Here is a 17,726-nt window from a genome sequence, read left to right on the forward strand (position 1 = left end):
AAAGGTAGTTTATTTGTAGCATGTTTCAGATGCTCGTATCCATACAGTTGTTTCAGATGCTCTTATCCATACAGTGAAAGTGAACCATAACCACAGAATGATTTTCAAGCAAAGATTTTAGTGAATGTCTTCAATGCATGGCTTCTGTTTTGCCCTGGTCACCTTCCATTTTCATTGTATGGAAAAGAGCAGCTCAGTCATTCTGCTAAACATCTCCTTTTGTGTTCTATGGCAGAAAGAAAGTCATACGGGTTTGGAACAACATGACGGTGAATAACTGATGACAAAAAAATGTATTTTTGTGTGATCTATCTCTTTAAACTTTCATTCGAACAAAGACAGTTTGCTATAAAAGGTGTTTTATTTCCATGCTCATTGAGGCACATTGCAATCATGTTTACTAGTCTCCTTGCATTCTACTCTCTCATTTCGATCTGAATGATGGTGATTTGTAGTGTTTTCTAATAGCATGTTTGCTTTAATTAGTGTGCTGTAATTGCGGTGTGTTAGAAACAGCTGTCTTTCTGTTGTGAGAGTGGTTTTTACCACAGTGCTGTGTGTCTATGGATGCTCAACCATCCATTTGTTTGTGTGTGTGTGTGTGTGTGTGTTCTCCCTAGTCTGGGCTCTTCGTGTCGAGTGACTCTACTGCGTTCTCCGTGGACACTTTCAGTCATTTCAGGTGAGTACACCTGCTGTGAGACAGACTGTGCTGTATCCCCATCCATCCTCTGATTCATTATATAACGTTTAGTCAGCAATGTAGCTTTATCTTCTTCCACAAGACATTTCGCACACCACTAATCCTGGAAAAATTTACTTTTATTGCTTCACTTATTACTTTTTATATACCTAAACGTGGACTAGATGGATATAAATTGTCATATTTAGGACACTTACTTTCTTCTAGGATGAGATTTGAGACCTGTTCACATCTAACAACATGGAAGTATAAAATATTTATAAAGAATTTGCAACTTCACATGGAGTTTGATGTGAATTTTGTCATTCTCTGAAGATGTGAATTGTTCATCATTCAATCAAAATAATTGACCTAGCCTCTGATGGGAAAAAATAGCAACATCACTCTTTTTAGATTAAATTGACCTTTTCTATATCCCTAGCTAACATTTTCAGTTCTGTTTTCAGGTTTTGAGTTGAATTTGAATTCATTCCACACATTTGACTAATTTCTTTTTTTGGCTCTTACTTGCAGTGGATTGCTAATACAGTGCTATATCAGATATGAACAATAATAATTGTAGAAAAACAATTACATTACGATGTCCAGAAATCAGTTTCAATAGTACATTGAGAACTCATGTTTAATGTGATAGTTTCATTCTTACATCTACTATATCTATAATACAATATATTGTTAGTCCCGAGATTCTTCTTCAAGTTATTGAATAAATACATAGATCCAATACATAAATACAGGTTTCCCTAGTGGTGGTAGAACTTTTCTAAAGCGCCCTCGTATTGCTTTTTTTCCTCATTAAAATCAAAAGATGTTCATCAGTGATTGTATATCAAGAGCAGGGACACATTTGTGTGCATTTTGTGATTTCACCGGAACGAATAGAGTCTCCACAACGGCATTAAGCGATAGATTGACGCGCTCGCCTGTGTGAAGACTGAGCACGAGCCAAAAGAGAACGTTCCGCCACTGATAACAGCTGCGAAGAAACCTCAGCATAATCTCAAAAACAACACATTACAGCTCCTCTTAGATCGCCTCTTATTTAACACAAATGAATGTCAACTGGATGATTTATTTGAATTGGGTATTCATGCAGCGAGATGTTTAAAAAAAGTGATAGGGACATGTCCCACCCGTCCCATCTGCAAATTACGCCTATGGTAACTAGTCATTTTAGTCCAGGGGTGTCCAGTATTCCTGCAGAGTTTAACTCCATCCCCAGTTAAATACACCTGAACCAGTAATCAAAGTCTTCAGGATTGCTGGAAAATTTCAGGCAGGTGTATTAGAACAGGTTTGAAGCTTAACTCTGCTGGATTGACCCTCCAGGAGCAGGATTGGACACCCCTGTGTTGTTTAAGAATTTCCACACACATAAGAAAGTTTGATGAGAAAGAGAATAAGACATGTGGACAGCTAGAGAGGTTCAGGCTGTTCTGTGTCTTGTGTGTCGATAACTATGACAACAAAGAAAGCTCCCAGTCTCCCAACTCCCAGCTGGGAGAGTTCTTTCTGACGTGCCACTGTTTGCAGCTGGAGCCTGGAGACGTCATGCATCATCTGTGAACCTCCGGGCTCTTCACATGTACACACAGTCTATGTGTGGCTCTTTAGACGCCTTCGGCAATGTTCTGCACGCTGTTCCCCCTAATTGTTCCTTTGTCTGTGTTTACAAAATGTTTTGTTTGTTTGGTCGTCTTTGGCTTTGTTGTTCAAAGCTTTCTATAGATAATGGATTTGTGTGTTTGAAGGGAGCACTGCAAGCCTAGCAGATTGCTAATTTATTTTGTTCTGGCTTTCATGTGATAGACTGTGGATTTGGTTTCTCCAAAAGCATCAGAATAGAAATCCTATAGGATTTGATGCATGCATCAAACATGGCTAAATACCAGCAGAGCAAAAAAGAAAACCATTACACTATCCAAAAATGCTTTAATTTTTGAGTCAGTTTTGTACCATATATTTATACACTGCTCAGGATACAGATTTGCTGGGCAAGACAAAATAAAAATAAAAATTTTGTTCATCTCCATTGGCCTGGATTCATGTGTTTGTCATTCTGTAGTTTTACAATTTCCTAAGGAAAGCTTACAAACGTATATCAATAGCTTTAACACTACAACAAGAACATTAAATCTACTTTGATTGCAACCGATTCGTGAACCTTTTTAAGACATAAAATACTTTTTGTATGTGGAAAACAAACACAAATAACTACTTTATTCAGCAATTTCTTCTCTTCCGTGTCATTCTCTGATGCTGCTGATGTAGTAAACACATTTTCTTGTGTATCAGCAGAGCTAAACACTTTGTTTTTTTTATTTGGCTTGACTTTTGTTAAATTATAACGTCTTTTGTAAAATCCCTTGAAAGGGTTAGTTCACCCAAAAATGAAATTTCTGTCATTAATTACTCACCCTCATGTCATTTCAAACCCGTAAGACCTTCGTTCATCTCAGGAATAACAAATTAAGATATTTTTGATGAAATCGGCTGACGCTTTTCACATGAGCACCACGACGCGTGCGTGTGATGCTGACGCAAGTGTCGGCCAATAATGAGCCGCCGTTCTGACGTAGAACCCAGAAGTGCTGCACTGTGTTTACTGCGTCAACAGAGACTAACACGGAAGAGACTTTACTGCGTCAACAGAGACTAACACGGAAGAGAAGAAATTGCTGAATAAAGTAGTTATTTTTGCTTGTTTTTTTTGCACACAAAAAGTATTTTCATCGCTTCATAATATTAAGGTTGAACCACTGTAGTCACATGGACTATTTTAACAATGTCTTTACTACCTTTCTGGGATTTGAAAGTTGCAATGACGTTGCTGCCTATGGCTGGTTCAGATACCAATCGGATTTCATTAAAAACATCTTAATTTGTGTTCCGAAGAAGTCTTACGGGTTTGGAACAACATGAGGGAGAGTAATTAATGACGGAAATTTCATTTTTGGGTGAACTAACCTTTTAAAGTAAGTAAATGTTTACTTTTTTTTACACTAACATTTACACAATATTTAACCATTGCACTTTATATGTAGGATGAGTGTGTTTATGTTTCCCCATTCACCTCTCACCCCATTGCTTCCTCTCAGTTTGCAAACAGAAGGTGTGCTACTGCAAAAGTTCAATAATCAGCTAGTGAAACAGATGCTTCTCACCTGTTCTGTCACTTCGCTGAAACCTGTTTCTTTCTTTTTTGGGCTTTTTATGTACATTCACAATTTAATTTAATTAAATGCTGCTTCATTTCCTGAAACGTGTTTCAGAGAGAAGGAAGTACAAACAAGGTCTTCTGTAATTTTTACATCTTTTCCTCTTTGTGAAATTTGTGCAGTGGGTCATGTCTTACCTTTAGGATACAGTTTTGTTTAACAGATTTCCTTCAAAAATACAGTCTTGTTTTTAAGGATGGGTGTTTTATCCCCACCCAATCCCCTTCTCTTCCTTTGCAAACAGAATGTGCGCCCAGTGCTTAAAGGTGTCATGAATTGAGAATCAAATTTTCCTTGATCTTTTAACATGTAAGAGGTCATTGTACTATTAAAAACTTACTATAATTTTCAGAACTCAAAACTTCCTTGTTAATCCAAAAACAGCTTTTATTGAAACCAAGCTCTGAAATCAACTCCTTTCAGATTTTGTCACATTATGACGAAAAACCGCCTCTGCAGAATCAGGTCAATGCCTATGTTTACATGGTCACGTCTGTGGCGTTAGTGAGATGAGATGGAGTGAAGAGAGATACAGCATCACTGGACTTAAAGTAACATTACCTTCCAAAGGATCCTATAATGCTCCTATAATTATTTATTTTCACAGTGTTTCAGTAGAGCATTATTTATTTCACATTTTACTGTGGATTCTCAGTCTCAATTTCGTGCAGACTTTTATGGTAATATATGGTCCGGACAGTAATGTCACTGCATGTAAGTAACTGTTAATTCTGTGATCAGTGCTTTCTGATATGTAATGATTAATGTCAGACAGTCAGACATTCTTTGTCTCAAAATGTTTAGTGCTGTCAATGCTTCAGTAAATCAAGCCAGTGACTAAACAGTCAACTACACATTGTTTCTCTTAGTAGCGTGAAAATTGAGATAAAATTATATACAGAAAGCGATCAAAGAACTCTCACTTTATAATCATTGGAGCTGTCTATCACACAGTGAGAGTTTATCAGTGACTGAGTTCTGGACTCTCGCCAAAACTTAGAATCAATGACGCTGTTTAAACTCCACAATGATTCTCTTATTTACATCATGTTTACACTGTTAGGTGATAAAAGTGAAAGCTTTTCATTGCAATGAAGGCTACAATGCTCATTGCCTTTGATAGTAATAGCAGTGGGCGTTTACATTGAAGTCTCATAGCAGACTTCCAACAGAGTGATCAAATCAGAGGGCTAAAATTAGGGCAGAAATTTTGTTTTTATTTCTAAATGAAATACTAACATTTATAAGTGCACCTCAGGAAACAAAATATAAAAATGTTGTTCATGACCCCTTTAAATATCTGTAATGTTAATTGAAAGGTTGGTTAACTTTGCAAGGACTGAGGAACTGTTCTGTTGTACAAGAGCAAGGCATTTAACCTCAAGTAAAAAAAAAAAAAATATATATATTCTGGATTAATTGACCAAGTAGTATAGTATGAAGCGACTCACAAACCCATTCTTATTTGCCATTTCAGGTTAAAAATGCCAACTTGGGTAATGCCAATGTGGGTAATGGCGAGGCTAGGTTAGAGAACTCCGGTCAATTTTAACATTGAGCTCATTTTTTTGTAAATTTGGAGTGCTGTCAGTACAGAGAACAACGACAAAAATCGGTGTTGCCTACACCGTGTTATCCTCTTTTTAAAATTTGCACCCTGTTGACTTCAATGGGGCAAGTTTTAAACCTGCTTTTAGCCTCTTAACATCCTTGATGTGTCATTACAAGTGCCCAGCCATGTGAGTGATTCCTTCAGAGTGATCACGGGTGAATCTGACTGCAGTAGATGTGAAAGATATTAATAAAAATGATGTTATTTCAGCCAGCGCACATACCTGTATTTTCTTCCTGTTTTCGGTCGAAGTCCATAGTAATCGATTGTCGAGTTCACATGCATAGGTCTAGTTACCTATGATCACGCGCGTGAACTCGACAATCGATTACTATGGAAATAGCTGAAAATAGCATGCTTATTTGTAGAACAACAATCAAACAACAAAAACTGCTGGAAGCCAGTCACCAAGAATACAACTCTGTAAACTCAGAGGGTGACAGAAAGACAGCAGAGACCGTGGGAGGGAAACGATCACAGACAGGGCATAGTGATGTATAGAGACTAGAGATGTGAATATACAAGAGACAGTCCAAAAGGAGTCACACTGTCTTTGTGGCACCAGTCAAGGTTCAGAATTTCAATCTCCTATCTAATGCTGTGCATTGTGCCTGTAGTCTGGAGCCTATCTGACCTATACTTATGACAACCATGTTTATTGAATGCACTACTAAATGCTGTAAAATCAGTACTAATTTTGTTCTTACAAATTACGATTCCTTAGTAAAATTATGCATTGCATTTTTGAAAAATCTATGCTTCACCTTTTTCACATCCCTAACCAAGAAACGCTTTGTGAAATTGCCTTCGTGACCTGCATTGTAAAACATGTTATATTTACCTTTGTGTATGAAATGCTCTCAATAGAAGCTCTGTTGTTCAAAAACCCAAGCTCGAGTATAAGATCAGTACTCTGCTGTTGTTTTCTACCGGGGACGTTTCTGACATTTTACAGGGTTTTGACTTGTACATGCTCTGCTATCCGACAAGCTGTGTACGAGGATCCATTAAATTTTTGGCTTCTTGTCCAAAATCCTGTTGAGCTTGACGGAAAGTCGTCTTTGTTTCCCACCAAGCTGCTTTTCCATCCCTGTGCGAACAGTCTGAGGATGAAGTGCTTGTATGTAAATCCTCAAATCTACATGCGCACATTCTATTTAATTTCACAGCTAGCTGAGTGGCCCTAATCACATCCAGACATTTTGGGTCCTTTGCTATTCAAATCTAATAGACTCTTTTGGAGATGTGGGACATTGTGCAGTTTATTCTTTTTGCCATCCCGTCTGTTGGAGGTCTCTTGTGTCATAACCGTAGCAAAAATAATTAAAATCACTCTTCAAAACAAAGACTACAGCATCGTGATTTTGAATATAAACCTAATTGCTTTGCTCTTTTGTGGCCATGCTTAAGTGTAAGAGGAAATATGCTTTTCCCCTCTCTAATCCTTGTAATATTAATACAAATGTTGAATTTCTATCTTGTTGAATCATCTAAAATGAAGAATGTTTTCCCTTACAGTACCAGAAAGGTTTCTGACCAACCTGAATGTGACGCAGAAGACTTAGGAGAGAATCACAGGGTAAGCCTCCACTTGGTGCTTTATTACTAGATCTGTTTTACTTCTGGATGAATTGCATGAATTTATTTTCTTCTATACTTTAGGTCTAAGAGAAAAATCACAGGTGCTAAGTTTTGTTTGTGGCTGACTGGGCAGTAGCTTGATTTTTATAACTTCTGTAAAAAAAGCATAAATGGAGTTGACCATTGCCTGAAGGCAGTGCCGCTGCATCAGGAACCTAGTGAGAGCCAGAGCTGTTTTTATGTTTGCAATTGAAAATAAAAAAATGCTGAAATTGTCAATCAGAGGCTTCTGATTGAGCTGTGAACATACTGACCTATTCTTGTCAAGTTATTTGATTCCAGCACATAAGGAGGTCATTATTTTGTTCAATTAACTCAGTGACTGTATGAATATTAGTCACACAGTGTCTATTATAATTAATTAGACCCTAATTAATACAACTACTGTCTCAGTTTTTAAATAAAACAAGGGCATCAAAAGTGTAATGTTGATCCACTGTAATACCACTGATCATTTAGGTTAAACTTTTATTAGAGGTATTTTTATTACAGACAGTGCTTATTGGGGTTGTTTCTTATTACCACAGAAACATGCTGTTCGTAGTGTTGCAAATATGGACTGACTGCCTTAAGCATTTGCTTTCCATGGAAATAATTAAAATGCCAAATAATTCAAGTATAAAGACCCCTTTTCCCACTCCTAGCTAGCACTGATTTTGATGTATAAATTTTTTACCTATTACATGTTGTACGTGGCTTTATGGCTACCCCCTGGTAAGAGAGTGCATCAAAGCAATGGCTTAATCATATTTTCATCTGTGGAAATGCAGCTAATACAAATACCATGCAGAGCCTTTCTAACAAATATAAAGGTCCATAGAGTAAGTGTTTCCAACCAATTACTTCTCACTGCTTTTACTCCTGGCTCTTCCATTTATATTGGGTGAAGTGTTTAGTCCACTTAAACAGAGATAAACAGATGCAGGATAAACAGAAGTGAGCAGAAATGAGAAGTTATTTTCACAGCTTTTAAAGCCAAGCCCAGTTCTGAGAGATGCCAGACAAGGTAACTATAATAAAATAGTCTCAAAAACATTTGCATAAAACATTGATACATTTATTGAAATGTATTAGAAAATGTAGTCACCTGAATAACTAAACTCTATTGACACTATTCATTTTTTCTCCTTAGATATTTTCCTCATCTCTTGCTCCTTCAAACTTCCTCTTTCATCAAAACAAGACAGACAGTAGTTTCAGCGGCCCTTCCGAGTGTCAGCACGTTCCTGAGACACACAGGGCACTTACAGAGCACTATGTCACTAACAACCCTACAGGAGATGCCAAAAGTCTAGGAAAGTCGCTTCAGACAAGTCTCAACATCCAGTGGGAGAAGCAGCAGTCAGCCCCTCATAAATCAGAAACTGAAGCTCCGTCAGTGGACGTTACACACAAGGAAACAAAGGGGGAGGAAAAAGGGGTGAATGGAGGGCTCTGGGATACTAGAATAATTCAAGAGTGCCGTAACGGGACCTCTGGGCTTCTGGATGTCGAGAAGCAGTATCTCTGTCACCCGATCGTGGGCTCAGAAGGGAGCTTGTTAGCTGAGGAGTCCCATATACAGAGCATGCACTCCGCCACGGGAGGAGGAGCAGCCTTTGTCCCCAGCTTGACTCGCTTGAAGCACTTTTCACAGAGGCATAGCCCACTTACCATGGAGGGCCAATTTAGCGAGCACATTTTATCCAGAATGTCTGTTGAGAGTCATGAAGCCAAAGTCCATCCAGAAGGAAGTGGGCTCAGCTCTAGCCTGGGGAGCCTTGCAAGTAGAGTATCCTGGATGCTGGCGGATGCAGGGCGTGTGCTTACAAACTCTTTGAAGGAACAAACCGGTGGTAGAGAAAGCAGTTGGTACAATCAAATGTGCTCAATGGTAAAGGATCTACCCTTTGTACACCATATCCAGTTAGAATTGACTCTAAGACCACAGGCAAAGCCAACTCTGGAGGCAACCCAGTTTCGACGCAATTTGTCTCACAGTGAGATATTGTCAGTAAGAAAACAGAGTGTAGCGTTGCCTTCCATGCAAGATCTGTCAAGATCCAGAACAGATGAATGGAAGAGCCCTTTGATGGCTTTGGAGACAACTCGGACAAGGGGTTCGGTGACCACCCAGATAAGTGAAGGACTGAAGGTATGCTGCCAAAGACTACACCCTGTACCTGAACCCTTGCTCCATCTCCAGAACCTTCCACCTCAGCAGCTTCTCTCCTGCCTGCACAATGCCATCCCTGCCCACTTGCTAATGGAAGAGCGGGTGTTAGCTTTATACTGGCTCAGTGTCGCAACCTGTTCTCAACCAGATCCACAGCCTGCAGTTATTGTCCTTTTCCAGACTAAGCTTTTGGTGGTCACCTTTGATCCTTTGACTGATTCTTCCAGCCCCACACACTCTTTAAATGTTTTCCATGAATTATCTTTTCAGGAAATGCAGGAGATCCACATTGGTTTTGCTGGGCAGACTGTCAGACTGACGGGCATCACAGAGAACAGCATACTCACCTTGCACACTTGCAATGCAGTCTTAAGTCAAGAACTATCCCGAACTTTACTTGAGGCTATTTGCCCTTTCGAGAGTGGTGCACTGGACCATCCGCTACTGTCAAGTGACATAGTATCTTTGTCCTTAGACTGGGACTCCCATATTAAGGATTTGCTTCTACCCTCTGGTGGGCGCCTCACATGCTCTTTCCAGAAAACTATGGCTAAGGTGGTCTTCCTGTTACATGGTAACATGCAGGGTGAACGTCCGGCACTTGCGCATGTACAAATACTTCTATACACGACTGTCAGATTTCAGCGATCAAGTCTCGAGCTGCACACTGACCCCATTGTACCTGTTTCACAGGTGGCACCAATAGAATGTGAGCTTGTCCAGCTTGTCCTAACTGACACACACCTGTGTCTCTTGCGTGAGAATGCTGTTTATCATCCACCTCCACGTTCACTAGCTATAGTGGCACCTCAGGCCCAGTTCAGTCTAATAGACCTGCGGCAGCGTTTGGACGTCCGTTGCGTGCTGGTCAGAGACGGATACGGCAGTATGTGTCTGGATGTGGTTTTGGCTCATGTCTACCGGAAATCCGGTGGTACTGGAGGTCACTCTCAACCTCTAGAGGTCTGCAGTGCTGATGAGGCAGCTGCCCAATCTCCTACCAACTCTGATTCATCTCCCCGGAATGAAGTGTGGAAATTAACTTTCAGCAGCTCCGCTGAGGCCACCTTCCTGATTAATAACTTGTCAAACATTTGATCAAGGACCTTCCAGCAAAATAATTAATAGCCCAGTGAGGAGAATTCGACAGACGACTACAAATAGCCTGAGTGCACCGAAAACATGACATGAGTCTGTGGCGCTAAGATTTGAGAAATATTTTGTAATTGTTCTGTTATTTTGTTACTTTTCCATGAAGTTTTATGACGGCATTGTGAGAAATTTGTCTGACAAAGGGATGAGTAAAGGCCACACACCAAAAAAAAAACGATAACTGTAACAATAACTATATTAGTGTCCAGACCAACGCACAATATTGTTCTGTTTATTCTAAGCATGCGCTGCAGTTATGCAGATGTCTGCCTTTAAATGCTTGAGCTATTTAAAGCTGGTTGGATTCTGATTGGCTGTCTATGTTTTCAGCAGGAAAAAAAAACTTGTGAAAGTGATTCCAGCTATATTGTTTGTCTGTGCCGTTATCATTACAGTTGTGGTGTTGATTCTGCTATTCTTTTATGTTTAGAACGATTTTTAGAACTATATTTTTATCGATGTAGTTATCATCCTTGGTGTGAATGGGTCTTAGTCATTGGAAGTAGTGCCCATGATTAAGATCATAAATTCATAAGGCTGGTTGAGACCATTGACAAGTAATGGTGTTTGTTGGGCAATATTATATGGGCAGATCAAAAATGATTGTTGATTCAGAGTACTGTATAATGGATCTATAAAAATGTATAATAGGATTAAAGAATCAGTGCTAGACCTACATTTTCATGTTCATTTTATTCAGTGCCAATTATAGAATCTAACGTGCGAGATTGCTTCAAATTTGCATTTGTCATGTTTATCCCTGTGCATCACCAGTATGCTTTTATAGTGTAGTTCATTATCTCCAATTGCACAGTTAAAGTTATATTGTTTCGGTTGAACAGTGATGTGCCACCCGAACATAAAAAAAAAAAAAAAAAAAAAAAACCTGCTTCTCTCTCTCTTCATTTTTCACACTCTTCCCTACCTTGTCTTTGACTTATATATCCTTGCTTTACAAAAAAGTCATGTTGCATGCCTGCAGCTTCCAGCAGCTACTGTATCAGTATGCATCTCTTGAACTCGTCATGGTGTGGGGAGATTCCAAGGTCAAGGTGAGATTGTTTTTTTCTTTTCTTTTTCTTTTTCTGAAGGGTCACTTAAGTTATCTGCATCACATTGCTAGCTAATAGCTTCATGGCCCCTTTTGTTTCAAACCCTGCTGTGTAATATATTAGTTATGGTTCTGTCGTGCCTCCTTTTTGCCAGCCATGCTCCCTGTTGTTGACTTTATGCCACTGAAGAAGAGGAGCAGGAAGAAGACATTCTTCCTCCCTACCTTGTCTAAAAATGGTATACTGTGTAGAAAATGATGGGTGCATGTACAGTGCAATCAACTAGTGCTTTTCTTTGAGAATGCCAGCAAGAGAGGGAGAGAGTGCCTTTTAATAAAAGTACATCATGTGCCTTCTCAAAAAATCAGAGCTTTTCACCTTTTCAGGCTTGAAATACTGTGTAAGTGAAAAGATCCTGTCCTAAGGCTAGATTTTTCCAGAATTAATTTTTTATGGCAGACTGCAAGTCATATCAGCTGAGCTGTTGTCATGTTTTTTAGCAAAAAAGAATGTCATAAGTGTTTTATGCAGGCTTAAGTTTGCATGCATTGTTCTACTGTGCTTCATTCATGTTTACATTTACATTCATGCTTACAGTTTTTCCCCTCAAAACCTTGAAGAAATAAATGGTAATAATTTTAAAGAACTAAATTATGTAAACTCACATGAGATGAAGAGTCATCATATAAGTGGCTTAATAAAAGCGGTTTTATTTAACACCGAAAAAATTAGACACAGAAAAAAAGAACATTCTGTTATCATGAATATTGCTGCCATTGATCTTTGTAAACTAAAGTGAAATCTGCAGAGAGAGAAAACCCGCTCCCTTATCAGCTTTACTGAAAGAGTGTTACCTTCTTGCTTGCTATAATGTATCAGAGTCTTCATAATTCCATATAGGCCCTATACTCCAACCAGCACAGTCCTCATAAAAGTGGATTGATAATCCTCCCTTATCCCTTTAATGATTAGTTTTTTGCCCATTTTGGCTGGTTTTTGGTTTAACAGATTTTGGCTCTAACATCTACTATCTAAATAAGCACTCCTAAAAACCTTAATGAGCAATTATCACCAGCTCTTTTAATTGCATAATGAAACATCAGTGATTAAGTAAAGACAAGCAGTCATTTAGCACACTTTTTTTTTTATATGCTTAATGAAAACTTTGAGGGATGTAATGATGACATCTGCTTTACTGGTGCTTGTCTAATGAAGCAAAGGTTGTCCTATTCACACATACACTGTTCACATGAGTGCTCTGTTCCAAAATGAAACATTCATTCAATACCAAAACGTATTGATAATCAATTTTTAATTATGCTGAACAATCCCTTATTTTACTTAATGTAAAGATTTTTGTGCTACAATTGCTACTTTAAATATTTATTTATTTTAACGACATGGGCTCTTCCACTCACACGGTATGACGATGCTTTAAACTATAGTCGCCATTGGCAATGGTCTGGAAAACTTTGTGCGATTTACGGTAGCGGTTTCAGGAATGAACAGGATTTGTGAACCAATGACTTTCACAAAATGGTTCAGTCAAAAAGATTCATAAAAGTTTATCGAAATGGCTGTGCACTGGCAAGTTTCAATCACATTCACTTAGTGAGTGAGTTCTAATTCCCTCACTGAACTATGAGTCACTTTTCGGTTACATCTGATCGAAATGAACCGGGAACCAGTACTGTGTATATTTTCGGTTCGTAAGACAAGTCGTGTAATTAAAGATTAATATTCAAAGCATTATAGTCAGTTAATCTACAAACATAAAAAAATTGCAACAATTTTATAGGTGACAGTTTAGCATTTGAGGTTCAACTGTGAGGTTCTTTGACGATGAGGCCATTCACAAAGTATAGAGCTACAGAAACTCATGCATCATTAAACTAATAAAATACATTACAGTGTGATTCTTTTACTCGTGTATTGTGCAGATAAAGAGAATGCATCCATCTCTGTGATGAGAGAAAAGCTTGTTTTATTTTATTTAGAGTCATCACATAAAAAGCCTCCCTAACAAATAACCGTTATTGCAGGACGAGAGCTGTGTGACGCTGGATACCATTATTCAACCCAACAGAGGCCCCAAAATTTGCTAGCTACCATGATAACAATATTAGACTCTGTATTGCTGTCATTCTAGTCAATCAATTGTGCAGGCCAGAGGGCTCTGTGCCACTGTAGTCTCCTTATGGATGCTTTCTGAATGCTTTATCCATCACATTAGAAGCAAGCCTGTTTGAAATATAACAAATAAAGGCAAGATGACAGCGGGAATAGAAAGGCACCCTCTTCCCGCTCAGCACCGCTGATCAGGTCAAGCGGACAAAAGCCAGGGAATGATGTGTGGGGCTTTTTCTGAGAAAGTGTGTGCGTACGAGCGGAGCTTCTCGCCTGGACCAGCGAGACCTCTTATCTCGCCTTTGCAGGCCCTGTGAGGTGGGATGCGTCCTCTTTCATTAATATACTTCACACCTCCTCTGCTTTAATGGCTTTAGGTGTGCCCAGTGCCTGATGGGAGAAACAGGTGGGGCCTCTTGGTGAGCTTGACAGCTCCTGAGAAAATTTCTCATTTTAGCTACCTCGTTGCTTCGCTCTCTATTTTTCTAAGAGAGCCATCAATCATGCATGTATGCCTTTGTTTGTAACCTTAGCTGCTTGATCCCAGAAGATCCATCAAGTTAGAGTACAGTACATTAAGTTTAACAGTAATGACATTGAAATATAGTGCTGCTTCTTTCTAATAAGGCCTCTTAAAGGAAAGCCATATTTAGTAAGCACAAATGTAGAGGAAATTATATGAGCGAGAGTTAATACACGTCACAGAAAAACAATACCTCAGATGGAGGTTTATAGGTTTGTTTCTGGGTAACATTAAAGAAACTATAGTGATGAGGAACATTGATTCTGTTTGCCCTTTTTGTGTGTTCAGTCCAATTTAACAATATTAAATTATACTTTAATGTTGAGAATAATGCTGTTGTGTTTTATGCAATGTTAATTAGTGCTATTTTCCATTTTGTAAGAAAACAGTGGTTGTTTAAAAAAAAAGCTTGCATCCCCTTAAAAAAAACTAATTATTATTATTATTATTATTATTTTAAATACCAAAAACTTAATTTACTATTATTCATTATGTTTTTGTTGACTTAACGGGCATAAAGGAGCCGACAGCAAAGGTTTTATTGCAAAAACATGTTATGTCACTTTTTCCCACGTGTTCTTTTGGTTTTCATTGTTTTGTTGATAATGAAAAGTTACTCTCTTTATTGCAATGCAAAGCAAACTTTTTGCCATATTGATTATTTTCTGTAAACTTTCTGTTGCAAAAACACATAAAACATATTATTGAAAATGACTTAATGCATTAAAAAATAAATGAATATATTAAAATGCGAGACTGCTACGCAGGAATGATATTAAAAGCATAGTTCACTCCAAAATTAAAATTCTGTCATCATTTACTCACCCTCATGCCATTCCAAACCCATGTTTTTTCCCCCATCTAGAGATGGATGAGGGATGTGAGGATGGTGGTTGTAACTGTCAGGCTCCAAAAAGCACATAAAAGTACCATTAAAGTATCATTAGTCCATACAACTCGCAAGCTATAATACAAGCGTTGAGTGAGAATTAGAACAAATTTTAAGTCGTTATTCACTGTAATGATGCACGTGTAAATGCATATTTACGTAAGTGTAGAGTGCAAGTGAGGGAAGAAAGAAACTGTCCACATACTTCATTTGCTCCCAACATGGCAGATTGGAATCTTTGGAAGTGAAGATTCTTTGACTTTAAGGATCACTGTCTTACAAAAAAAATGAAGCAAACGTTTTAATATTTTTTTTAGATTTTGGTAATTTAATGACAGTCTCATGCTCTGTGATGTTCCCCATGTTCTAGCGCTGAGGACACTTTTCGAAGTTCTATAGTGTCTTTCAAGTGAGCAATCGCAAAGCTCCAGTGATTCCTTGTACGTTAATTCATGTTAGCGAAACGCTGGTCTTCTCCTTTAACCTCCGGATTCCTCTCCTCATTATTGAGACTCGGTCTGTTGTAGTCAGGCTAGTCTCTGCATCGGGCACTCTGATGGAATTTGGCAAGTAAGGGGGAGCCTCATAGGAGACACACACACACACACACACACACTTATTATGCCAACCCTGAATGTCATCCGGCTCTTTGAGCCGCGGCTCATTTGTGAATGTCTGTCCTCTGGCCAAACGTATTTCTCTGCCCTTTAGAAAGATGATGTTGTCATCTGATGTCATTTTTTAAATTGGAACACTCTATCCCATCACCCCCCTCCTCACTTGCTTTCCCCCCTCCCTGTTTCTGGACTCTGCACGAGTCACATTAGCATTTTGCAAAAAACCTTGAGACATTTTGCCACTTCGGCTTTGTGACAGATTTCACAGGCTCAATTTTAACCGTTGCCCTGGGGGGCAGAGGCACAGTTTCCATCTGTTGATAGTGTAGCTGAAGCCAGCAGGTCGTTTAAGAAAACTTCCTATTGGCTGCCAGCTGCACTCCAAACTCTAGATATGGAGTGTTCATTTGAGGCGCTTGTGGTGTTTGGGCTGTGATTTCACTCACCACTTTGAACACTCACTTGCATGAAGATGTGAGAATTGGAGCTTCAGTAAATGCAAATGAAACCAAGATATAGATATAGTTCTGTTCAGGTCTGCATGTCTTGTTTAGCTGTAATATTTTAAAATTCTGCTAAATAAAAATCAAGAAAGACAATGGAAAGCAAATGTCTGGAAATGAATCAATCAATTTTTTTTTTATTGGTTGTGAGAAATATTTAAGTGTTTTCGTATATAAAATGAATCTATTTAATTCATTTTAAATGAAAACCCTATTTTTACACATGAACTCATTTCCATATAAATGAATGGTGACCAGGTGCTGTCAAAGTCCAAGACGAACAAATAAGCACCATAAAAGTGTCAATTTAAGTTTTTATTTTCTCTACCCTAAAACCATAATACGCAAATCTAATTTTTTCTCAAATCTAACTCAATAAACACTATGGCCCAGTTTCACAGACAGGGCTTACAGTAGATTAGGCCTGAGTTCAATTAGGGCATTTAAGAAGCTTTTATAAACATGCCTTAGAAAAAAAACATTACTGGTGTGCATCTTGAGACAAAAAAATGGCGCTGACATATTTTAAGATATGTCAGTGCAAGTGTATTTTAGTTAAAACATCTCAAACATTCATTTTATATAAGGCTAATTTTTGAAGAGCCAAACAAGCCAAAATTCATTCTTCTACTCTCACACACACATACCTTTGAAATACATGCATTTCTACTCTCACACACATACATTCTCCTTTCACATATATACTTTACTCTTATGCAAATGTATTCAAAGTATGCATTTAATATTATAAATAATAAATGTATGTCTGAAAAAAAAAAGAGTTCACCACACAGTTGAATACATAGTCAATGAGTACATACAGCAGTGTATATGTGCATAGTGTGTAATTTGGGACACAACTATATTCTTTTCGTGATGTCACTCTCTCGCTGATATACCTGATGATTTTGGATGAAACTACTTCAAATTCAATTTATTGTGCAAAAAACAAAACAGAAAGCTTTTGTGTCAGGATATGTTGTAATGCTAAATATAACGATATAACTGTGTGTATAACGACCCGTCTGGACCCAATGTGAGATCCACCCAACAGAGAGGTTCCCGAATCTCAATAGATTTTTAATTTGTTGATGTGAATCGAGAATATCTTGTTTTTCCGGGGGTGCTCGGGGGATCGACACCTGTGGATTACAGTGTTTTTTCAATTTCCTGAAAAGTAGCATTTTTGGCGATACAAGGTTTCTGCTTGAAAGCGACAATATTAGACACAGTCCAACATATCTTTTACTGTCCGTTATGACCCGTCCTTTTTACTTCCTGCAGCATCAAAGGCATCTGCCACTGTGTATGGTGTAGTGAATCTTAAATCATAAATACTGCTGTGTTTGCCCATTGAAAACCTAACTTCTGTTCACTCCCCTCCCCCTGAACCTTGGCACACTCATACTATTTATTCTGCCCTCGATCACTCTCACAAACAAGACAAGGTTGTTTTCTGAAACCTGCTATGCTTTCCTTTTTGTGGCCTCTGGGTTTGGAAGGACTCACCATCAGAATGCTGATGTCAGGGAAG

General features: G+C 38.4%; 1 protein-coding gene across 4 annotated transcripts in view; it reads left to right on the plus strand.

The window, feature by feature from the left end:
* Positions 1-11,342, plus strand: part of kif16bb (kinesin family member 16Bb) — a 37,243-nt gene extending 25,901 nt beyond the window's left edge. For 2 of the 4 annotated variants that reach the window (XM_079856262.1, XM_079856263.1), the window contains 3 exons: positions 621-682; positions 7,052-7,112; positions 8,307-11,342. In XM_079856262.1, coding sequence (XP_079712388.1) covers positions 621-682; positions 7,052-7,112; positions 8,307-10,427 — 2,244 coding nt within the window. In that variant the 3' untranslated portion in view covers positions 10,428-11,342. Of the gene's footprint in view, positions 1-620; positions 683-7,051; positions 7,113-7,195; positions 7,423-8,306 lie in introns of those variants that run through there. The other 2 variants (XM_079856264.1, XM_079856265.1) reach the window with 2 other exon arrangements.
* The last annotated feature ends 6,384 nt before the right edge of the window (positions 11,343-17,726 follow it).

Source organism: Squalius cephalus (genome assembly GCF_949319135.1).
Source record: "Squalius cephalus genome assembly, chromosome: 21".
Lineage (NCBI taxonomy): Eukaryota > Metazoa > Chordata > Actinopteri > Cypriniformes > Leuciscidae > Squalius > Squalius cephalus.